The sequence below is a fragment of the Xenopus tropicalis genome, chromosome 4 (genome assembly GCF_000004195.4).
Source record: "Xenopus tropicalis strain Nigerian chromosome 4, UCB_Xtro_10.0, whole genome shotgun sequence".
Taxonomy (NCBI): Eukaryota; Metazoa; Chordata; class Amphibia; order Anura; family Pipidae; genus Xenopus; species Xenopus tropicalis.
In genome coordinates, this window is record NC_030680.2 from 15811508 (window position 1) to 15837339 (window position 25832).

At 42.4% G+C, this 25832-nt stretch overlaps 1 protein-coding gene across 11 annotated transcripts in view; it reads right to left on the reverse strand.

Annotated features, from left to right (window-relative positions):
* mybpc3 (myosin binding protein C3) overlaps nucleotides 1-25832 on the reverse strand; it is a 69581-nt gene that overhangs the window by 37454 nt on the left and 6295 nt on the right. For 2 of the 11 annotated variants that reach the window (XM_031899770.1, XM_031899766.1), the window contains exons 3-16: nucleotides 25397-25543; nucleotides 23880-23960; nucleotides 23584-23732; nucleotides 21796-21913; nucleotides 21036-21084; nucleotides 19653-19697; nucleotides 16183-16239; nucleotides 14544-14546; nucleotides 12875-12898; nucleotides 8088-8254; nucleotides 7159-7291; nucleotides 6908-6910; nucleotides 4441-4565; nucleotides 2881-2986 (exon numbers count right to left, since the gene is read on the reverse strand). In XM_031899770.1, the coding sequence (XP_031755630.1) occupies nucleotides 2881-2986; nucleotides 4441-4565; nucleotides 6908-6910; nucleotides 7159-7291; nucleotides 8088-8254; nucleotides 12875-12898; nucleotides 14544-14546; nucleotides 16183-16239; nucleotides 19653-19697; nucleotides 21036-21084; nucleotides 21796-21913; nucleotides 23584-23732; nucleotides 23880-23960; nucleotides 25397-25543 (1207 nt within the window). 11 annotated transcript variants of the gene reach the window in all.

The following is a 25832-nucleotide window of genomic DNA, read 5'->3' on the forward strand; positions in this document are numbered from 1 at the left end:
TACTGGCTAATGAGCCATATTGTTCTCTTTGTCCAATAAGTTGGGCAGGTAAATAGTGCAAGCAGTCTGAAGGAGCGAGAGCTCCCTCTAATGGACATGTCTCTCTGAGCTTGCTTTACTGTACTATGCTATCCATACAGATTAGTGCATGAAGAATAAGTGACCTGAGTGTTGTTACACATTTTATTTGAATTATTTTGTAGGGATAAAATTTATTTTGTGGCAAAAAAAAAAAAATACTGTTCACAAAATGAGTTTTGTGACTGCAAAATACTGTGGTCTTCCCATATAGGACCCACAATCTAGAATGGCTAATTCAAATAGGTCCAGATAAATGAATAGCTTACACTACAACAAATACAGGTAATCTTGGTGCAGTGCAATAGCAGGTCCTCCTGTCAAAATCCAGTGCGTGCCCCGGGCTACTGTAGCACCCACAATGCCTCTAGCCAATTATGAGTTTATAATTAGTACTGTGTGCCAGCTCCTTGGGGGGGGCGTGTCTTAAAGGAACAATAACATCAAATGAAAAGTGTATCAAAGTAATAAATATATTATGTACTGTCAGCAGGGAAAAAAGGAGAAAGGGCACAGGTTACATAGCAGATAATAGATAAGTACTGTAGAATTCAATGGCATTTGTGCATTTTCTCCTTTTTCCATCTTGAATGGCTGCCCCCATGGCTATACACCGACGACTTACATTGTCGTCGGTGGGATGGCAATTCGGGGAGATTAGTCGCCCGAGACACAGGAGATTTGCGACTAATCTCCCCGTGTGCCAGAGCCCTTACCAGTGCAGGGCAATAGTACATAATATATATTAATTACTTTGATACACTTTTATTGTTTGGAGTTACTGTTCCTTTAAAACATGCCCAGGCCACACACTATGCACTATGCCAGGGGCCCTGCAGGTGCCCGCACCGCCCTCCCCCCGCAGGGGCCCCCCTAACCCCCCTTGCAGGGTCCCCCACCCGATGTCCTCCCCCGAGAGCGTACATTTAACATGTCAGGGGAGGAGCGGTCGGGCAGGGGGAGCGCCGGCAAGGGTCGGGTCTGGGCCGCCGGGGCCCACTGGGATTTTTCCCGGTGTCTCGGCGGCCCAGTCCGACCCTGGGTACATAACTGTCTCTGTCACTTGAATAACTGCTGGGAGGGTTTCCTTCCTTATGATCCATAATATCATCTCTACATCTAATAAGCGAATAATTAATCGTTATTGCTGTTCTACTTATATAGAAATATCAGAAAGTCTGACTTTTTTGTGAGATATTCCCTTTCAAATAAGACCTTACAGTTCCTGAACCTAAGAGAGGTCAGAGATTTGAGTTGGGGGGGGGGGATGTAGCACAGTCCAAAATTAGAAGAAGACATTGTGTTCTGAGAAAAACCTTATTTACAGTGCAGTGTCACCGGCCGGTTGCTGGGAGGGGCACAGACCCAGATGGGGTTCCTACAAGGTGACTTTTCTGCATGTTTGCTGACACAGCAAGCGAGTGATCCCGTCCCTGTGTGTGGGACACGGCGTGGCAGCTGCAATAGTGACATAGAGGAGATGGCAGCCAGGAGCTCTCACGTGTGGGGCTGCTACGCAGATCAGCCACTACACCCAGCAGCTATTTTAAATGCTGAAATCTATCCTCGCCCGTAATTAACAAAAAGATCTGTTGCCGTGCCACCAACTCCTTGGAGACGCGTTGCACTCCTTCAGGGAATGTGACTGTTTGTGCTGGGTATAGAGGGGGGTGACAGTGGCTTCCAAGAGAGCGCTTTACTGGGAACGGTAAAAGGGGCCACCAGTAAAGGCTCCCGTTGTAAAACTCTAGAGGATGGAGGGAACTTGAGAAAGGAAGAAGCTCAGAGCTTCCATCAATCTCTCACTCAGCGGAACTTTATCCACCCAAGGCCACTTGCCGTAGGGTTATAGATACAGATGGAACACTCCAAAGCAAATAGATACGAAGAGCAGTAGGGGGCTCAGGTGATGATACATACATGGGGGTATTTGCTAACTTGTAAATGAAAAGAGACAACTAGGCTAATCCCAATACTCTGACCAAAAATAATGGGTCTGAGTCAGGGTTTAGGGGAGTTCCAGTAAGTGTCTGGGGGTGAATTGTAGAGTACAGTCAGAGAATGGATGGAAGCATGGCCATGAACCTATGTTCTAAGCTGGGATCACTGGACTTTGTAGTTTGATATTGGAAGTTGCAGTTCAGCAAGGGCTGCTATGGTTAGGACATCCCTGACTGAGCCAATGCATAGGTTACATGATGGGGCTGTGACAGGGTAAGGAGGGGATGCTGGGCAATGTAGGAAGCCCTCGGTGGGGAGTAGGGTTGACACGTGACCTGCTAATGCTGATCCGGTATTACCAATTTACCTGTGATCTCCGATCATTCCGCCCTGTCCAGCCATTACTACCCCTAATCCCTGCTCCTGTCTTACCCCAGCCCCACTAGCCCACAACCCAATGCAATAAAACCCACTTTATCCATCCCCTCATGTCACTGTCCCGGCCCCACATACAGACCCCCATATTGCTGCCCCTAAAATATCTGGGCCAGATTTCTTGTTTTAAGAAGGTGACAACCCTATAGTTCTGGCTTAGCAATGATCAACATCTCAGCAGGCCTGGCGCGTGGGAACCATTTTACCTGAACAGCTCAGAGGGTGGACACCAGCCATGTATCTCACAATCATCTATATATATAATATACACAGGGAACTTGTCAGGCCGGAGGCCCCTTTTTACCATAAAATCAACCATATATATTATGTTGCTGTCCACAAGGGTCCAGAGAGGAAGGACATTAGCGCAGACTTATTAACCCTACACTAGTAGGATTGCGTTGAGTTTATTGGTTCTCTACTCACCATTTCACTTGAGCGCCTTCCTCTGACACCTCACACTCAAACTCCACTCTCTCTCCCACCATCACCATCTGATCTTCCAAGGAATGGAGGATCTGAACGGGAGGCTCTGGGAAGCAGACAGAGAATTTTGGATCAGTACAAATTCTTTTCTTCCCTACAAGGGTCTATTTCCCTTACCAGAAATGGCCCAATGTACCCCCTACTGTAAATGATAAGGATATTAGCAGTCACTGAGGGGTTCTGTGCCCATATAAAGGCACAAGGCTGCAGGCTGAGTTATACAGGGAACTCTGAGTATCACTCATGTATTATAAGGGGTAATGTACCCCCTACTGTAAATGATAAGGATATTAGCAGTCACTGAGGGGTTCTGTGCCCATATAAAGGCACAAGGCTGCAGGCTGAGTTATACAGGGAACTCTGAGTATCACTCATGTATTATAAGGGATAATGTACCCCCTACTGTAATGATAAGGATATTAGCAGTCACTGAGGGGTTCTGTGCCCATTTAAAGGCACAAGGCTGCAGGCTGAGTTATACAGGGAACTCTGAGTATCACTCATGTATTATAAGGGATAATGTACCCCCTACTGTAAATGATAAGGATATTAGCAGTCACTGAGGGTTTCTGTGACCATATAAAGGCACAAGGCTGCAGGCTGAGTTATACAGGGGACTCTGAGTATCACTCATGTATTATAAGGGATAATGTACCCCCTACTGTAAATGATAAGGATATTAGCAGTCACTGAGGAGTTCTGTGCCCATATAAAGGCACAAGGCTGCAGGCTGAGTTATACAGGGAACTCTGAGTATCACTCATGTATTCTAAAGGAATAATGTATCCCCTACTGTAAATGATAAGGATATTAGCAGTCACTGAGGGGTTCTGTGCCCATATAAAGGCACAAGGCTGCAGGCTGAGTTATACAGGGAACTCTGAGTATCACTCATGTATTATAAGGGATAATGTACCCCCTACTGTAAATGATAAGGATATTAGCAGTCACTGAGGGGTTCTGTGCCCATATAAAGGCACAAGGCTGCAGGCTGAGTTATACAGGGGAACTCTGAGTATCACTCATGTATTATAAGGGATAATGTACCCCCTACTGTAAATGATAAGGATATTAGCAGTCACTGAGGGGTTCTGTGCCCATATAAAGGCACAAGGCTGCAGGCTGAGTTATACAGGGAACTCTGAGTATCACTCATGTATTATAAGGGATAATGTACCCCCTACTGTAAATGATAAGGATATTAGCAGTCACTGAGGGGTTCTGTGCCCATATAAAGGCACAAGGCTGCAGGCTGAGTTATACAGGGAACTCTGAGTATCACTCATGTATGTATTAATTATAATGATGTCAGCCCTGTAAAGCTGGAAATCAACAAACTGAGTTTACTTGGAGGCAATACAATAACAAAGTTTGAAGCAACGAATCAGATAAAGACACAAGTTAAAGGGCACAAGTTTAAAGACATTAATAGCCCCATTATACACAGTTGTATCCTTTTATAATTCCTGAGCAATCTCCCAGCCCAGCCCTGAGACTAACCTCTCACAAAGAGCTCAGTGAAGCATTTCTCTTCCCCAATCACACACTGATAGGCAGCGTCATCTGCCAGCGAGCAGTTATTGATGGTGAGAATCCTCTTGTTCCCAATACTCTCAAATATGTACCTGTAAGAAGGGTAACAACACCAGACTCAGTATTATACAACACCCACATAGCCAACCTACATGGTAGCGCCCATGCCCATTAAATTCAACTCTTCTGTCCAGTAACTGCTTCTAAATGTCTTTATCACTGCACAAATATAGATATACATTTTGTTTCATCGGGCAATAAACTGTGTTTGGGTGTAGTTCCCCTTTAAGATCTACGCCATGCCGTCATTTGTAACATTTTTGCATTTCGATTGCCCATTAGGGTAGTGTTATTGTTAATTGGCATTAGGTTATAATTAGCGCGTGTTAATTTTAATGGGAAGGCATAAGAGGCTTGTGTCATTAACACGAGAGCGGTACAAATAGCTTGGAGTGCCTCTGTCCTCTTTCTAGTGTATTTATAGTCCCAGGCCACTATGGATTGTGCAGATTCCACATGCCCGGAATTCCCACTGACTGTTCCATTCTCACATTGCCATTAACGCTTCAGTTACAGCCCCCACCGCTGTGGCCCCCCACTCTTATAATAAACAGCTGCACCCCAGTTCTTTATGTGTATGGCTGTCACCCTAAAATGGATCAGGGATATCTGCTATGGTGGTTACAGGTTCTGCTCCCATTCCCCCCCCCCCCCAAGTTCCCCAAATCAGCCATCACAAGCTTAATTACAGATGCAAGGGGATTATCCAATGAAATGTGTGCAATTATATTTCTGTTATCTAACATGGAAAGATTACAAGTGAACTTTCTTGCATGCCAGTTTGACAAACGTCAGAAGGGCAGGTATAGAGATTTTCTGACATTTGGCACCAGAAGATATATATATGTAAAGCTTTCAGTTTGCATTGACAAAGAATAGGAATATATATATATAATAGGAAGCCAGCTGTATGCAGAGCAGGCAGGATTCTCATTGGAGCATACTCTTGCATTAAGTAGGCCACTGACTGAATCTTAAAGCAACACTGCTCAATAAAACTCATCCCTAGCTCTCTATAGGAAGGAGATTTATTGAGCACTGTTGCTTTGAGATTCAGTCCCTGATATTGCTTGACTACAGCCCCCAGCTTGCTTCAACCCAGGGCTAGAACTATATTTCTGTTATCTAAAACGGGGAGATTACAAGTGAATTTTCTTGCATGCCAGTTTTACAAACGTCAGAAGGGCAGGTATAGAGATTTTCTGACATTTGGCACCAGAAGATATATATATGTAAAGCTTTCAGTTTGCATTGACAAAGAATAGGAATATATATATATAATAGGAAGCCAGCTGTATGCAGAGCAGGCAGGATTCTGATTGGAGCATACTCTTGCACTAAGTAGGCCACTGACTGAATCTTAAAGCAACACTGCTCAATAAAACTCTTCCCTAGCTCTCTATAGGAAGCAGTTTTATTGAGCACTGTTGCTTTAAAATTCAGTCCCTGTTATTGCTGGACTACAGCTCCCAGTTCATTCAACCCAAGGCTAGAACTAAGGGTAAAGGTCCCCATACACGGGCAGATCCGCTCGCTTGGCGATGTCGCCAAGCGAGCGGATCTTCTCCCGATATCCCCGCCTACGGGAGGGCGATATCGGGAGAATCCAGGATAATTCGATCGTTTGGCCCTGGGGGATCTGGGCGATTTCAGGCCAGATATCGGTCGGGCAGGCCCATCGGTACTGCCCATACACGGGCCGAATAGCTGCCGAATCGGTCTAGGGAACCCATATCGGCAGGTAGAATAGGCCTGTGTATGGGGACCTTACGTATGTGCTGGGCGGGGGCACAGTTCTGATTGGCAGACAAACTGGGAAGTGTCAACTGGGGAGTAGCAATGGCAGCTGGTAGCAGGAGGGTTGGCTGGCAAGGCGCAGGGCCAATTAGTATTGCCTTGGGCAGTTTCAAATGATTAGGCTTCTCAACCTGCCTCTTTCTGGCCTGGGACTAAAAATGATATCTGGTTGTAGGGGTCACTGACCCCAGCATGCAAAAAACAGATTGTGAGGTTTTAATGTTGTCATTATTTTTAGTTTTTTTCTGCTTATGTTTCTTTTAGGCCCACTGCTAGTCATCTTCCACTCTGACTGCCCGATACTACCAGGTAGTCAAAACCTAGAAACCAGGTAGCTGTTGGTATTACAAGCTTGTCATTATTTGAAAACTGCCCAAGGCAATACTACTTGGCCTGGCACCTCGTCTCCACAACAAAAAAATATACATGATTTAAAAATGCTAAAAAAAATTCAATTGAAGGCCATATGTAAAAATGTTGACATATTGTATGGTAGCTGAGGTTGAGAAAAGGCTCATTGCCCAACATGTTAGCAATTCTCTGACTGCAAAGGTGGGTACAATGGAACAGAACTTACTTGCTGAAGAATTCATTGAGATTTCCAGATTCACCAGGGAATTCCGAAGAAGAAAGTGTCCGGCGCAGGGAGGGAAAGAGAATGAAAAGTGTGAATGAGTGAGGGATAGGGAAAGAGGGAGGTGAAAACCCTCATCATTTACTCAGCCACCCAACATGTCAAATGTTTTATCTATCTATGACCCGCACCACTATTTAATTTCTCCGCCATTTTATGTGGGCAAGTTACCATATTGATCCTTGTGTCCTCACCTCCCGCTAACTCTGATCTCTTGGCCATTTTTCAGCCATTTGACCTCTGCATCTGGATTGGCCACTTCTACGACCAGCTTCATCTTCTGACCTTTGTCTATTTGGTATGCAGGATCCATCTTCTTAAGGAAAGCTAGAGGAACGGAAGTGAGGCTTGTGAATAGAGACACCGGCGGCAGGGAACCCTGTATATGGTGGGGCCAAAACATTCTACCTATTACTATATTTCTTAGGCTGGCACCTCCATGGGTGGTCACATTTCTTAGTACAGGGCTGACCCCCTGACTAAATGCCAGCTAGTCCCCACTAGCCCTGGCTGGCACTCTAGCATGTATGCTCCAGTGATTAGTAAATCATCACTTGTATGTTCATTTTTTAAGTTTCCCATTGGTTTTGTTTAATAAAAATAAATAATTAAAGCTAAATGATTATTTTCCTTTTGCTATTTATTCTACCCTCTGTTAAGATGCTGATATAACCCCTTATAACTCTCTTACAAGAAGCCAGAAGGGGGTGTGATCAAGCAGGTCAAGGGGCATAGTATGATGTAATCAGGGGTGTGGTCTATAAAATGGGCTTAAAATGGAACTGAGACTTGAACGCTACCAAACACAATTCAACAGATAGTGCCCCTTGCAAACTCTTCCTACAAGGATGTTGGCACAAGATAATAACATTGTTCCATTGCTCCTATGTTAGATAGATAGATGATAGATAGATAGATAGATAGATAGATAGATAGATGATAGATAGATGATAGATAGATAGATAGATAGATAGATAGATAGATAGATAGATAGATAGATAGACAGGTGGTAGAGTGACAGATAGACAGATAGATAGGGGTTCTGGGAACTGGTGTGTAGCAATAACTATGTAATGTAGCATGAAGGAAGAAAGACCCCCTTTCCATTCCACCCAACCCTCACCTTCACTCTTCTTCTCTTCCTTCTTCATCTTCTTGAGTCTTTTCAAGAGGCCCCTCAAGTCAGTGATGCCATACTGGAAGGCAATCTTCTCATATTCAGAAGGGGGTGCTTTCTTGAGGATATCCCACACATCCACATCGGGCTCGGCGCCCTGCTTTGGCTCATTGCTGTTAAGAAAGGCAAAGTTAAAAGGGGCCAAAATAACTCCAGACACTTAACAAGGTCAGGAGTGGTGAGAACCTTGGAAATGGACAACATGCGACCTCTATTTAAGCTACATTAGTAAGAGGACATAGAGAAGCAATAGCCTGTGTCTGCAGCAGTAGCTGTTGGTAGGAATTAGGGTTTGTAGGTAAAATGAGGGAAGGCAGTAGAAGTCAAATGGAGCAGAACCTCCAGCTGTGGGGCACCTAGTGGGGCCTGTAAAGACCTAGAGATCATGTTTAATATAACATTGGGTTCTTTCCTTTGCCTTGAGATGTTCAATCATAGGGTATTAGACAGTAATGGGGGCCCCATATCCTGCTGTAATACTAGTTATGCTCCTGGGAGCCAGATTACTCTTTTGCAACGTACATTCCCTGCCATGTTGCTCCACATATCCGGCTCTAAACTCTAATGATTAGTGATGAGCGAATTTTTTCGCCAGGCATGGATTCGCAGCGAATTTTCGCATTTCGGCATTGGCGAAACTTCCGTGAAAATTCGCCGTGGAAAAATTAGTTGCGCATATTTTTTTTTCCACGCGTCAAATTGGGCGTGCTCGTGCAAAAAAAGGGTGCGGTCACGTAGAAAAAGCCGCGGTCACGTCAAAAAGCGCGGGTGACAAAAAAATATATGTGGGCAATAAAAAATAGACACGGGTGACAAAAAAATCGCGCGACAAATGCGCTTCGCACATTTTTCGCCATTTCGCGAATTTTCTTGCCGTTTCGCGAAATGGGACAGATTCGCTCATCACTACTAATGATCCTACTTCCAAACCGCTTCCATTTGATTGTGCCCGGCTTCAACCATTTTCAACATAATATTTCTATTTATGTACAGTTAAAAAATGGCCACAAAAATCAGTAAAAAGTTTAAAAACAGCCTTAGGGGGTAAAGTTAAAAGTGGATAGGGAAAAAAAATCTTTCATTGGCTATAATGGAATTGAGCCGGGTCACAGCAAGTGAATCGAGGCAAAAATGAGAATTTCTTGGTTGAATAAAAAAATGAAATGAAAAAAAGGTTTAATATAAGCCCACTGGCATTATTTCCACTAGTGGAGATTTGTCTGAAGCTGCCCATGTCCCCTGCCATTGAATCAATGGAAAGCACCTTGGGGCCAAAAATGAAAAACAACCATTAGTCCAAATGAGAAATAAGCTTAATGTGACACCATATTGACCGTTACAATTTATTCCTGTAGAATGGGGTTCATGCAGGGAATGTGGACTGAAATTTCACATTTGTAGTTCCAAATGTTTTGAAAATGAACCCAAACGACCTTTGAAAACAAAGACTGGATCACGAGGCCACTGGTGACCTGGAGTTACATGATCGTTTTCAAATGACCTTTAAAAGTGCCTCCAGGGCACAAAGCAGCACAGTTCTTACACTTATATTTAACCCTCTAGCCCAATATTCATATATAATGTTTCCTAAGTGATCTATTTATGTTCAAAGAAGTGAGAAGGGCATACAAATACACTTCTAGGAAGAGAAACGTTGTATACAGGTATGGAACCCATTATCCAGAATGCTCGAGACCTGGGGTTTTCCAGATAAAGGATCTTTCTGTAATTTGGATCTCCATAACTTAAGCCTGCTAAAAATCATTTAAATATTGAATAAACCCAATAGGGCTGTTTTGCCTCCAATAAGGGGTAATTATATCTTAGTTGGGATCAAGTACAGGTACTGTTTTATTATTACAGAGAAAAGGGAATGATTTAACCATTAAATAAACCCAATAGGGCTGTTCTGCCCCCAATAAGGGGTAATTATATCTTAGTTGGGATCAAGTACAGGTACTGTTTTATTATTACAGAGAAAAGGGAATCATTTAACCATTAAATAAACCCAATAGGGCTGTTCTGCCCCCAATAAGGGGTAATTATATCTTAGTTGGGATCAAGTACAGGTACTGTTTTATTATTACAGAGAAAAGGGAATCATTTAACCATTAAATAAACCCAATAGGGCTGTTCTGCCCCAATAAGGGGTAATTATATCTTAGTTGGGATCAAGTACAGGTACTGTTTTATTATTACAGAGAAAAGGGAATCATTTAACCATTAAATAAACCCAATAGGGCTGTTCTGCCCCAATAAGGGGTAATTATATCTTAGTTGGGATCAAGTACAGGTACTGTTTTATTATTACAGAGAAAAAGGAAATCATTTAACCATGAAATAAACCCAATAGGGCTGTTCTGCCCCAATAAGGGGTAATTATATCTTAGTTGGGATCAAGTACAGGTACTGTTTTATTATTACAGAGAAAAAGGAAATCATTTTTAAAAATTAGAATTATTTGCTTATAATGGAGTCTATGGGAGATGGAATTTCTGTAATTCAGAACTTTCTGGATAAGGGATCCCATACCTGTATAGAGAGAAGGCTATCAGGGGTTAGTAGCTAGATATCTGCTGGTATTTATATGGCTTCCTCCCTGTGACACCCTGGCCCATGGGAGTAGATCTGATACTGCAGCACTTTATACATTACACAGTAAATTGCAATTAGCCAGCGGCATGTAAGCTCCTACTGGGCTCGTGCCAGTTCAGCTTGTGAAAGGGAATAAATCCTATTTAAAGCAGAGTCCTGTCAAATGTCCCACTTGAGGACATGTTAATTGAGTCATTCTGTCATTCTCGCTTGTGTTCTTCGGTTCCTAAGGAATATATCTCATCTGCTGAACCTGAAGGTGAGATTTTAATGGTAGAACCCACCGTTCTCTTCTAACCAAAAGGGGGAATTTAGACATTAAAGCATTTCATTCTGACCCATCAAAACTGTTTCTGTAATATATGTTACCCCCCCCCCCCCCAATATTTAAGTTTCCCAAAATGGTACAGTTTTCATCATACCCTTGTTCCACCTGGTTATACCTGGTTATGCCCCAGACCCTCAGGTACTGTTCTTAAGAAAACTGTTGGGAGTTATATTTGTTGGAAGAAAAAAATCCCCCTACTTCATATTACAGTGCACAATTATCATATTACTTTATCATTTTTAATGGGAGAGCAGTGCTGCAGAACAGCAGACAGAATTTATTGATTATCATGGTGTAAAGTTTAGTACTTGTCATGGATAGCTAGTAGTACAACCTGAGACGAGGGGGCAAGACTTTTTAGCCTCCCTCTTCCATCAAATCTCCAATCTCTTCCATATTCTTTAACTCTTCTTCATCCACCCTAAACACACTTCCTTTACTACTAGGGTAAATCATGGAGGGCTGAAGGAAGGTGAATGTAAGCAGAGGGTGGATGGAGGTTGGCAGAGGGTAGGCATGGAGGGCTGAAGGAAGATGAATGCGAGTAGAGGCAAGATGGAGGTTGGCTGAGGGTAGTCATGGAGGGCTGAAGGAAGATGAATGCGAGTAGAGGCAGGATGGAGGTTGGCTGAGGGTAGTCATGGAGGGCTGAAGGAAGATGAATGCGAGTAGAGGCAGGATGGAGGTTGGCTGAGGGTAGGCATGGAGGGCTGAAGGAAGATAAATGCGAGTAGAGGCAGGATGGAGGTTGGCTGAGGGTAGGCATGGAGGGCTGAAGGAATATGAATGCAAGTAGAGGCAGGATGGAGGTTGGCTGAGGGTAGTCATGGAGGGCTGAAGGAAGATGAATGCGAGTAGAGGCAGGATGGAGGTTGGCTGAGGGTAGGCATGGAGGGCTGAAGGAAGGTGAATGCAAGCAGAGGGAGGATGGAGGTTGGCTGAGGGTAGGCATGGAGGGCTGAAGGAAGGTGAATGCAAGCAGAGGCAGGATGGAGGTTGGCTGAGGGTAGGCATGGAGGGCTGAAGGAAGGTGAATGCAAGCAGAGGCAGGATGGAGGTTGGCTGAGGGTAGGCATGGAGGGCTGAAGGAAGATGAATGCAAGTAGAGGCAGGATGGAGGTTGGCTGAGGGTAGGCTTGGAGGGCTGAAGGAAGATGAATGCGAGTAGAGGCAGGATGGAGGTTGGCTGAGGGTAGGCTTGGAGGGCTGAAGGAAGATGAATGCAAGTAGAGGCAGGATGGAGGTTGGCTGAGGGTAGGCTTGGAGGGCTGAAGGAAGATGAATGCGAGTAGAGGCAGGATGGAGGTGGGATTGGGGTAGATCATGGAATGACCATATTAAGGCCTATGTTCACATGTATCTTATCATGGGGTATAATTGGCATTTTGGATCCCCAGGTAGAAGCACTAATGTCTTTGTCCAATAGCTGCAAGTTGCATTACAGTATTGACCATTTCCAGTTGGTGGGGTCTGACTAGCTGGGGAGGAGTTGGCCCACTGTTGCCCCATACATGTACAATATTACAGTGGGAACCTACTGGGGCATATTTCTCTGCCAGGATTCAAGTGGTCTTTAAATCCAAGGAGAAAGAGTGAAATATTTCCATGTTTGGCACCATAAGTTTCCTCAGAACTGGAATGCTTGGAATACATTATTCGGTTCTCTCATGTGTCTTGAGTTGCCTCTTTGTCTTTGTTACTCATATCAACAGAACTGTTGATTGTTTAGTACTCACAGTGTAAAATTAGTACTGGGATTTGGTTATCAGCCAAATCTTTTTTGCCGAACCTAAAAATGATGAATCCTTACCGATTCACGGAGCGCAGGAAACTGCTGGACTTGCCAAGGGGCATTCAGACAAACATGCAGCGGAGGCAGGCATCCGCATCACCAGCGACAGAAAACAGCAAGACATGTCAGTGCACAACCACATGGTCCCTCGCCCGAGGCGAGTCACAGAGGAGAAATGCAAACTTTGACTTCCAAGGCATGCAAAATATCAGCAACCAATGGTGCGGAGTTGTGTGCGAATCACCAAACCACAATCCAAGTGCAGACAGTGCAAACACCCCAAGTGCATTAGGAAACTCAATCTAATCTCTTCTACTGGGTAAGAAAAGAAATGTGAATTCAATTCAAATACTTTCATTCCTATCACATGCATTTAACGTGACCATAATTACAAGCAGGCAAAGAATACAAGGAGAAGAAAGTAACTGGAACGGAGAAGATTGAAATTGTAATAACCCTATGCATATCAAAAGGGTATCATCTCAGGTTGCTTCTCACCTCCATAAGAGCTGAATAGATACAAGGGGCCCTGGAGAAGTTCTTCATGCCTTTCCCTAAAATTAACTCCAAAAGCCCCACACAGTGCCAATAGAAGCACCCCTGCCTGTCTGTAGTCAAGTAGGGTGGCTATTGAATTGCCAGGAGAAAGAAAGAGGGCTGATCTGATGTTCTTCTGGTTAGGAAAGATGTGAAAAAAAATTATCGGAGGTTTCTAATGTTTCCCTAACCAGAAGAGCATTAGATCAGCCCTCTTTCTTTCTCCTGGCAACGTTCTCGGCTACTTCATGTTCTGAAAGTGACCAGCAGGTGGCGCTGTTGTAACAAAATGCATTTATATTAACAGTACTTTATCCCTTGATATCTTGGAATTTAAATGAATAATGAATGTAAATTAGAAAAGTGCTTCCAGTTACTCATTTTAAAGGTTTACTTTTCCTTTAAAAAGAATGAGAATAATCAAGTCAGAACAATCTATCTCATGTCTATGATTTTTAGCGCCGCTGTCGCTGGAGTCAATCTCTCCAGTTGGCACAAATCCTGCTGCACCAATAAGCCCTGCCATGTAGCAGAGGACATAATGTTTGCACGGGGAAGATAACTTCAATCCACACAGCATGTTCTAGATCATTCTCCCTTTCCTGCTGTAATTTAATTGCCAGACATAACTAGCCTGCCGTGTTTATAGCCATAAAGACCTGGTCTCTAAGTCTCTATGGCTGTATCTACCTTCTACCTTTCTCCCACTAAAGCTGGAGATGAAAGATGACTTTGACAAACCGTTGATGGAAGGTTAAATATAGCAATGAGGCACTTTCTTCAGGGTAAGATGCACACTATCCTGTTACCGGCATGTATATCAGCTGTCAGCTCCTGTACGAGGTGCCCTTCACTCACAGAAGGAGGCAGCTGTGTATGTGAAACTCATCGATCACTCTTCTTTTGATAACTGCAATTTGTGGCCACTGGTCCTGGCCCACAGAAATAGCCAATGTGACTCACAGGCCAGATTAAAAAATGACTAGAGGGCATGCAATAATTAGATCAGAGCCTATGGTTGGTCTTGCCAACATCACTCAGTGAATATTAATAGTCAGTAGGGCTTGGCCTAAGCATTCTTTTAGGCCTGACCAAAAGCACAAGTTAGTGTCAATCAGGTTTTAACACAAAAGACACACCAAGAACTTACTCTCTGTGACATCAGTGATAGAGAAAGATAATTAAAGGAAGAAAGAGATGCAAGGTGAGTACGAGTGACTGATACAGAGCAGGACAGATTCCAAGCACGGATGCAAGTGGGTGTGCGGACAGGATGCCGACTGCAGACTGAGTCCAAACAGTGGGTTAGGAGATGACAAAGATGCACATTGACCGCTTCAAGCTCTGGACGGTAGCACGATGCAGCACTGTTAAAGCGATAGGAATGCCGGAAACGGAAGGTAGAAGACATAAAAGCTCTTTGCATAGAGAAGAAGCAGAGATCTCTGCAAGCCAGGTGGATTTTTAGGAGGCATTGACAGCAGCACGGTGGAGAGGCAGATGCCAGAAATTGCAATCTGAGGCATTAGGATCAATATAAGGTCACAGTATAGGTGTGGAGTAAGTGGCCTATTTAGGAACACGAGGAACAATGATGGACAGAAATCTAAATGATGAGATGTTACAAGTTTGTAGCCTTTGCCAAATTTGGCAAGTAATAAAAAAACATTGGGGATACCTGCTTTAGAGTATAGGTTCCCAAGCTGTCGTGATGGCTGAAGGCCAATTAGGGTAACATTTGGAGTGGGATCTTATTTCATATCTAACATATTCTTGGAGTAAACTTGGCTATGAAATGACTATTGATGGACCACAATAAAGGCTTGAACATAAAATGTCTGAAACTATTGCAGGGTAACAGAAATAGGGGGTTGGAAAAAACTGAGCTGGGAAATAGCAGAGGAACCATGTTATGATAGCAACTTTCTGCTTAAGAGTTATGAAGGTATTGTCTGATAGAACTAGATTCTGGGAAAAAGTCTTAACTTCTAGAGAATGTAGGCTTGAGAGTATGTAGACTTGATGGTTTAAGGAAATAGATTCTATGCTGGAAAAACAAGAAACCAATATATAGCATTTTTTAAAGCAACGGGTGTGCTGGAAGCACTCGGCACAGAGGCAAAGCAGATAGCAACATAGGACAAATGACTTTGGGCACCAATACGAACGAAAAAAGCAAAAAAGGTAGAAGCCTTGCGAGCAGACAGGACATTATTAACAGCAATTACAATATAAACATTGCGACTGGTTGAGCAAAAAGGAAAAAGTGAAAAAAGAAAGCCTGTTAAGTAACAGAAGTAGATATATGGACACCCATGAGTAAGTTGTGGAGAATTGGGGATGTGGTGTAATATCTATAGTGATGGGAGTTCAGTGTTAAAGCTATGGAAGCTATAGAAGCTATAGAAGCTATAGAAGCTATGGAAGCTATAGAAGCTATGGAAGCTATAGAAGCTATGGAAGCTTCAGAGTGAATAAGTGTAACCTTACTATGTGTTTGCACTGCAAGATAGTGCTGTTGTCTAAAGGCATTAGGTGCTCAGAAACCAGCAGACAGTGTAAGTTCTGAAAGGAAGGAAAGGTCATTAAATATATACTGTATATAGGTCCGGGAGTGTAAAAGTGATATGTTCAGGACCATGTGTTGATATGTCAGCATCAGACCATAGGGGGTGTGTCTCGGATAGAGACCGGTGGCCCCAGAAGACATAAGCCACGTAGAACAATATAAAAGCACAAGGTGCAACATGGAGGCCTATAGCAATCACATGATACGTAGTTGTACTCACCTCTTTTTAAGCAAGGCACTAAAATCCAATTCCCCTGCTTCCTCAGCTCCATCTCCGCTGCAGAAAGAGGAATGCAATCACAACAGTGTGGCACTTGGGCAGGTACAGTGTGGCACTTGGGCAGGTACAAGGCTGCCATTCTTGCTGTTTTGTTTAATGTATAGAACTGAGGCCTCTGGTTGCATAGATAATTCCCATGTTCAAACACAAGAGCTTTCTGTTGTGCTACATTTTTTAAAGATTTAGGAGGCATTTGAACCCCCTTTTGTAGAGCCTACTAAATGTCATATTTATCCATTTGCATGACCAGAAGTATAGGGCTGGAGTATAGGAGTCATAGAATCATCCAATGGGTGCTTTCATGCAACAGATACTGTAGGTGGAGACAAAGCTCTGATATTGAGAGATGTGTATTTGCACCGACATTACGCTGCTAATTACACCGGGCGCACAAATGAATACAGATAGGGTATACAAACTGCAACAGTAAGAACAAGGCTGTCCTTAGTGATTGCGAGGAGTAGGGGTGTGTAGCGGTGGGGGTAGAATAAGCAGTGTTGGGTGCCATTCTCTAGGGTCTTTCCTTCCCACCCTGTAGTTGCAACCCTTTTCCCTGACACCATATCATTAACTATTAGAATATTAATCATTTTTGGATTCCAGTGAATCCCAAGTCCAACTGAAAACTGAACAGAATCTGAACCCTAATTTGTAGTCGTGTTGAGTTCAGAGTTGGACTGGGGTGTCGAGGGCCAACTGGGGCTGCCACCTCAGGGGCCCCCCACCCCAGTTGCAAATTCCTCCACCAACAGCCAGCCTACCCCCCCCCCCCCACGCCGCGTACGCCATGTTGCATTCCTTTACATGCAGCTGCGATGGGGGGTAGGGATGTAGTAGCCAAACAGGAAGCAGGCCTGGGTCGACAGGGGCAACAAGGCCCAAAAGTTTTTATCCCAGTGTCCTGCCAACCCAGTCTGACCCTGGTTCAGTTGAAGTCACATGAGTCCCAAAAACACATGAGTGCTAGGATATAATTGAATCCTGAGCTAAATGCCGGATTAAGTGCATCCCTACTTACTACAACCCTTACTCCCTATACCAGCGAGTGTTACTACTGGCAGTAACAGTTGCAGCCTCTGCCCAAAAAAAGATAAACATACACAAAATAGGGGTCACCTTTCCTTGCATGCCCCCTTAAGACCTGCTCCGAGGTCACATAAGTAAGGTCACATTAAAAGAGACCGATACACAGGAGGAGAGACACGTGTAGCCCAGAGCATTCCATTCCATTCTCTATGGGAAAGAATGACTTCACAGAAGCATAAATCCGTGAGTGACAGGGGTAACAGGAGTGCGACACAGTGAAAGTGACATAAGTGACATGGGCACCAATAAGTCTAAGTGTGGCTACAGGGGGGGGGGGAGTGACAGGCACAAAGCTCCAAGCTCTTGTGCACCGGTGCAACATGGGGTGGTAACACAAATAGCCTCTCACACAATGTCCCAGAATTCAGTTGTGTTGAAAGTCTGAGAAGAGAGTCAGAACTTTCGGTGACAACATATAGGGATCTTGGAATTCTGGAAATTTGTCCTTCTCTTTGCTCAGCAAAATCCTGTCCTGCCAATGAGTAACCCCTGCCTCCTTATCTCCTCTAAATGCCTTTCCAATCTCGGCCCTTTGTTTATCTCTCAGTAAAGAGAGAGAGATCATCTGTTTTGTGAATGTTACCCGTCTATTTATGGTTACTTTTAGCTGCTCAATATGCACGCAGGCTCCACCAATCAGGGATCTGTATGCGCACCAAGCTGACATGTTTATTATGAGTTGCTATGATTCAGTTTGGTGCTACTGGGGACTGTGATTTATGCCCATTTGTCTGCTTCATCCTATGTCTAAACACAGGCATGGTACTAAGGGAAATTATATATTTGAAGCAAATACACCCCAGGGTACATCTGTATCTTTGATCCCTAGTCTCTGCCATCGCCCTTTTGTGGAAACTCTAAGGAGAATATACTCTGCCTGTAGAAGGTTTATTTTTCCCTTTAGCAAACAGTGAGTAAGAGGGCACAGCTGACTGTGTGTATCATTGCTCCCTGTATACTTCCTCGGCCAAGGCATACTCCATAGCTGACCAATTAAAGGGTAAATATAGGGTGCAGTTATGTTACAGGATCATTGCTATGCAGACTGTGGATCATGAATGGTAATAGTGTTTTCCCTCTCAGTTTATAGTTCTGTAATCGTTTTGTGTATATTCTTTTTGTCTCTGTTTATGCCCATTTCTTTTCTGTGCTTCACTACCCTTATTCCAGTTATTTTCCCTACTCCCCGAGAATTATTCCAATTCCACTATTGACTCCTTTTTTTCTTTTTACTTCTTTCACAATAATCTTCTCCAGTGTTTTTTCAATCTCCATTCCCAACACATTTTTCTCCGCAGTTACCCTCTTTCCTATCTCTTCTTCTCTCCAATTTCTTGTCCATTCTCTCCTTTCTTTCTTACATTTATCTCCCCATGTTTTTCATTCTATTGCTTTTCTCTTTGCTTCTTATTCTTTCTGCTCCTTCACTTCTCTCTTCTTTATTCCTTTCCCCATCTTATTCTTCTCTACCTCTTCCTACTGCTCTTCCCTTTACTTCTGCCCTAAGTTCTTTCAACTTTGGTTTCTCTTCTTTTCTGCTTTTATGTAGCCCTCTTGCCTTTCTTTCCTGTTAACCCCCTCTCTCCTTGGCTGCCCAGCTTGTTACCCAATCTCCCCTTCTATTCTGCTCTCCTTTCTTTCCTTTTCTCTTCACTCTACTTGATTGCCAATCTTCCCTCTTTTTTCTTCATTTTCCTCTTCTCTCTCACTAGTTATCCAGTCATATTTGTCTTCTTCTGTCCCTTCATTTTTTCTCTTTTGTCCTCTTCAGTTCTTTCTCTTCTCCTGATGCCATTTCATTACCCTTCCATCTTCTCATTGCCTCAGTCTCCTTATTTTCTCCTCTTTACCTTTTGCCCCCCTTTTCTACTCACTTTTCATCCCCCCCTTACTGCCTGATCTATTTTCCTTCTCAAACTTTGCTATTTCCTTCTCTTCCATCAACCCATGTGATGGTAGCACCCCTAGTTAACATCACCACTAAGCATTACACCTCTAGTTATAGATGTTTCCTATGTTTGTTGGTAACTTAGAACACCATTTAGTTAAAGGTCTATGGAGAATGCCTTTGGCAAGGCAACCAATAAATCAGTTCCAAAATCTGTATAACTGCTATAAATGTTCATATCACACAATGAGCTATGCACCACATAATAACAAATAAAAGCTAACCCAAGTTAAAAGAATTGATTTGGCATTTTAAGATAAGAGTCACCTTAGACCCGTATTCTAAAATGCAATGTTACTCTCACCCTTGAACCATTAGGTAAAAATAAAACTCATTGGGAGGAAATGGATGATTTGCTTGAGCAAAGCTTAGCTACCTGATGGCAATGGATATTCTTCTTTTTGCAGCTCCTACAAGGCTCCTGAGAGTTTCATAGACAGATTTTAGTTGCACCTACTAACAACATATTCTTACATCCTTATAGGAAATGCAAATACACTGTCACTGGCAATAGTATTACAATAACAGAAGGCTTTTTGGATCATAAATATCATTTCAATACAACAAACAGACACAAAATGACCACCATGATTACACATATATAGCTTACTAATGTGTAAGGACAATGGCACACTGGGAAGTTTTGGACTGTTTTTTACTTGCCCAAAAATGCGGTATTACAATGCCTAGAAAATGACCTCCATTGGCCCCAGTGTGGATCTTGCATGTTTGGAAAAGCAAAATCCCAAAACCTTCCTGTATGTTAACCCCTTAAGCATGGTGCAATGTAAGCCTTAGGTGAATAGTCCTTTCAGAATCCATATGCAAAATGAGTTGAATTCAGAAGATAGATTAAGGGTGCCAGATCATGTGAAAAACCAGAAGCTATGAAAATCCAACAAAAGGGCTATATTTCCTTTTTTACATCATTTTGAAATAGAAAAATAGTTTTGATAAGAGAGAGAGAGAATAATGAGAGAATATAACAAAGTTGCTGGAGTTTGTAACTAATCTTTCCCCCATAATGGCCCACCTGCCCAACTGCATTGGTGCCTGCCCTGAATAGAGCCAGGAGTATGTGCAGTGGAAGCTGATCTGGACGTGATTTCCACTGTACAAGCTCTTGGTTGGAGAAAGTGGATCTGACACAACTGAAGAAGGTGATTGCCAACCTCACTGTACAGCTCTGCAGGTATGGCACCCATACAGTTTGGGTGGATTCCTCTACACAGGGGCGATCAGACAAATCCATGGGAAGGGGGTTTCCTTTAATAATACATTGCCTTTAGTAATAGTATGGCTTAATTTCTATCATTACAACATGTTTGAGCCACTGGTGTAAATGCAGAGGAAGCAAACCATATTGTCATGGGGGGGACCAGGGGACAGAGGGGCCCAGACCATGGGGTCTGCTTCTACTATAGTTGTATAGAAATCCCCTCTCCCCAAGCAGTCTAAGGGTGAAGACACTTAGTAGCAGCTGCTTGTCATGGCTACTAAATGCCAGAAAGTACCCTGCCATAGACAATACTCAGAATTTCCTCTGGTAAAACACACGTAGAGACAATTATCAGTAAATGATCAGCATTGTCTATTTTATTAGCCGTGACAAGTAGCTGCTACTAGTAGCTCTGTGTGTCTTCACCCTTATACCTGATAGGGAGCGGGTGGGGGTCTGGGCAGTGAAACTGAAGTTCTACTCTCTCTTTTGGACACATGGATCAGGATTAGTAGAAGGAAATGTGTGTAGGAAACTTACGTGCGTCTGAATGCTGCACGAATGTCTACCTCTCCTGATGTAGATACCTCTGCATATAGAAAGAAAACATAATGTGAGACCTTCTTTGAGAACTAGATAGTATTATTTCATGTTCTAGTGTACAGCAGAGAGCCATTTGGCCTCTATTAGAACCACCCCAATGGTCATTTACTGCTATGGTTCCCATCAAATTTGGTATTTGACCAGCCCAGCTGGTAAATCACCAGTTAGGTTCAGGACTGGAATTAAAATTTACCAGCAATTTATTTGCCTATTTCAGATCTTATTCCATGTTATCATTTAGTGTGAAGGGGAATTTGGGCATAAAAAAATAGGACTGGGTCATTATCTCCCATAAGATGGGGTTGGTTGACCATTCTGGCAATGTAAGTTGGTGGTGGCACTTGCTGTTAGAAAGCAACCATCTGATTGGTTACTTGGATTACTTACTTTGCACATCTCAGCAAAGCTTCACCTATATTGCCCCAAACAGGCAAAATGTGTGAAATGGCTGCTCTTACATCAAGTCAAAGAGACAGATGTAAAGAAAATTACTTTGGAACCTGTCTCAAAATACATATTGTGATCCTATTATTCAAAGCATGGGACTATGATTCGAGAGACAGGTTACACACTAGAGCGTCGGATAGGAAACGTCCCACATCCACCCCCTGTATCACATTGCACCGAGACTGTAGACATCTGTTATTTCTGCTGTTGGTTTATAAACACATGGAAAATGAATGACCCCGTTGCTTACCATGAACTGCTAGGTTAAAATTGCAGCTGTCAAACTTGTCTTTTGAGGAAACCTCACATCGGTAACCCCCGGCGTAGGTGGTTTTGGCTTGGATTATCTGTATCTCAAAGGTGTAAATCTGGAAGAGAAGCAAATGAGACGGACTGTGTATGAAGACAACACAAAGGCTGAGGTTTCTTTAAATATCCTTATATTAAGCCTTGAGTTTTGTATGGTCTCTAAGTTTCTTTGTGTGTACAGGTATGGGATCCATTATCCAGAATGCTCGGGACCTGGGGTTTTCCAGATAAGCAATCTTATTTGGATCTCCTACCTTAAATCTACTAAAAAATCTATTTAAACAGTAATTAGACCCAACAAGATTGTTTTGGCTCCAATAAGGATTAATCATATCTTAGTTGGGATCAAGTACAGGTACTGTTTTATTATTACAGAGAAAAGGGAATCATTTAACCATTAAATAAACCCAATAGGGCTGTTCTGCCCCAATAAGGGGTAATTATATCTTAGTTGGGATCAAGTACAGGTACTGTTTTATTATTACAGAGAAAAGGGAATCATTTAACCATTAAATAAACCCAATAGGGCTGTTCTGCCCCAATAAGGGGTAATTATATCTTAGTTGGGATCAAGTACAGGTACTGTTTTATTATTACAGAGAAAAGGGAATCATTTAACCATTAAATAAGCCCACTAGGATTGTTCTGCCCCTAATAAGGGGTAATTATATCTTAGTTGAGATCAAGTACAGGTACTGTTTTATTATTACAGAGAAAAGAGAATCATTTAACCATTAAATAAACCCAATAGGGCTGTTCTGCCCCCAATAAGGGGTAATTATATCTTAGTTGGGATCAAGTACAGGTACTGTTTTATTATTACAGAGAAAAGGGAATCATTTAACCATTAAATAAACCCAATAGGGCTGTTCTGCCCCAATAAGGGGTAATTATATCTTAGTTGGGATCAAGTACAGGTACTGTTTTATTATTACAGAGAAAAGGGAATCATTTAACCATGAAATAAACCCAATAGGGCTGTTCTGCCCCAATAAGGGGTAATTATATCTTAGTTGGGATCAAGTACAGGTTCTGTTTTTTTATTACAAAGAAAAAGGAAACCGTTTTTGATTATTGGATTAAAATGGAGTCTATGGGAGATGGGCTTTCCGTAATTCAGAACTTTCTGGATAATGGGTTTCCAGATAAGGGGTCTGATACCTATACTCGTGCCTTTATATATGGTCTATATGACCTTTTTTGGTCTTCACATTATTATTCCCTATACAAATTGCTATAACATGTAACGTAACTCATTGTTCTATAAGAAATAATATACCCAGTACTGTATAATATAAGAACATTTGACCTTGGGGTTTGATGACCTTTACAGAAGTGGTTTCATGCCTTTATAAGGCCATGGAACTCCTTGATAACTTCTATTATCTCCATATCTTACCACTACTGCTGCTTTTGGTTTACAATGAATCCTTCTTGCTATTGGTCACTGTAAATCATGTTCTGTGGCCAATTCTGGCATGCCTTTATGCCTCTGAGATGCCATTACCATGTCTGTTCCTTAATCATATAACGTGTAACCTTGCGTTTATCTACACTGAATGTAATCTTCCATTGCATGACTGAATGAAGACTTGTACTACAAGAACTAGTCTGATAGCATTATCTAAGCCAGTCAATGGAATGTGTGTTACAAAAGCACACAGTGTCCCCTCTGGCTGGCAGGCGTGAGAAACCATTCTGTCCTCAGCTGAAGGAAGGATCTTATTACCTTGGTGTTCCTGTCATAAATCTCATGGAGCTGCAAATGTTTGCCAACTTTGCTGGTCAAGTCCATCCATTTGCCTTTAAACCATTTGACTACCGGCTTCTTAATCAAATTGGCACCGGCGATTCTGGCTGTAAACTTGATATTGGAACCTGAAAGTCACAATGACAATGAGAATTAGGTAAAAGAGAAAGATTATACGTTGAACTAAGGGGCCAATGGCTCGGTAAGGATCCCAGTTATCTATGCTTGTAGTGTTCACAAACTAAGCACCATCGTAACTCCAGTAGGAGACTTACCAACAGTGATTTCCGCATCCTTTGGTCTTTCCAGGAACAGTCCAATTTCATCCTTAGGGGGTTCAGGTTGAATAGCAGTAGCTGTGGAAATAATATATATATATTAATAGATATAATGGGCCTGATTCACTAAAGTGCGATAAAAATTATTGCGCGCTTTTTTGCGTTAAATAAGTCGCGATAATTAGCGACCATAGTGTTATCGCGTGCGTTAAGTCGACATTTTCGCATGCGGTATTTTTCGTGCTTGTTTTAACGCATGCGTTAATTTCCGCGCTGAAAAGAATACGATCGCATAATTCACTATAACTTAGGCGCGCTAAATATCGCATTCGGCTATGCGAAAATTAACTCCTACTACAGGCAGGCAAAAAATTATAGAAAAGTACAGTAAATGAGTTTTCGCCAATAAAATATGGACTTACAGAGTTATTTATTCAAGTCTGTGTCTTTTTACTCAATTTTACTAAAGTCTTGGCATGTATGGAATTTTGCTACTATTATACAGTATAAAAGTGGTAAAAATTTAGTCGCCAAAATATACAGTATAATAGTGGTAAATATTTAGTCGCCAAAATATACAGTGCAATAGTGGTAAAAATTTAGTCGCCAAAATATACAGTGCAATAGTGGTAAATATTTAGTCGCGATATTATACAGTGCCATAGTGGTAAATATTTAGTCGCACAAAATACATTACTAGGTATAATTATTATAGAAAGGTACAGTAAATGAGCTTTTGCCAATAAAATATGGACTTTGCAGTGTTATTTATTCAAGTATGTGTTTCCCCTAGAGTGACGCAGCCGCCAGTTTGCAGGGAAATGGTCATTTTTAATACAGTAATTTTACAAAAGTATTGGCGTGCATGGCTAACATGGCGTGCGTTCATTTGCGCGACTATTTATATGCGGCTACAAGTGATGAAATGTTTCGCCAGGCATGGATTCGCAGCGAATTTTTGGATGTGCATCGAATTTTTTCATGCGTTTCGCCAATGGCAAAATGCATAAAAAAATTTGCCACGCGAAAATTCCCCGCACATCCAAAAATTGACACAGGCTTCAAAAAATAATAGTCGCGGGCAACAAATTTTTTGCCCGCACAATATTTTTGCCATTTCGGGGATCTTTCAAAATTAGTACGTAGCGTATTTTCTGCCGAGTGTGATAACTCTAGCACTTCTTTTTTTTCTTACTTATATTTTTATTGGTTTTTGGGGTTTTTTTTTGCAAATAAACATTTATACAGCACCTCTCTAGCACTCTGTTCTCTCCCAGGGCAAAATGTCGCCAGTTTTATGCTGCCGATTGTCGCGTATGTAATGTCGCGACAATTAGCGCATGCGATAAATAGCGTGCATGCGAAAAATACAGCGCACGCTATTTATCGCGACAAAAATATTGCATGAAATACCGCGTAAAATAGCGCAAGTATATACTACATTAGTCCTTTATGTCTTGGGAATGTGATATTTCGCATCCAAATGACATTGATTCAATGGAAAGACCATCTACCTTCAGCAGACTCTGGGGGTTTAGCCTCTCCCTCAGCAGTTTCAGTGGAAGGTGGAGCTGAGCTGTCAGGTGCTGGAGGAGCAGGTGCCTCAGAAGCTTCAGGAGCAGCTGGAGCTGGAGCTGGGGCAGGAGCCTCCTCAGTTTTTTCTGTAAAAAAAAAAGGATTTGGAAACATTTAAGGGACTTAATGTCTTGGATTTCAGCAACATATGATGATGATAACATCTGAAAACAAGATCATGACTTGATTCTGTTAACCACGGCAGACTTATGGGGGTTTATGGGGCCCAGGGCCTTGTGCTCCATCAAACATACTTCCCCTTCCCAGGGATATTAATCAAAAACCTATTTTCTAATCATGTCAGTATACTACATATGCTTCCACAGGCTTCCATACTGGGGCCCAAAGGGATACTTGGCCTTCTTGTGGAGGAAG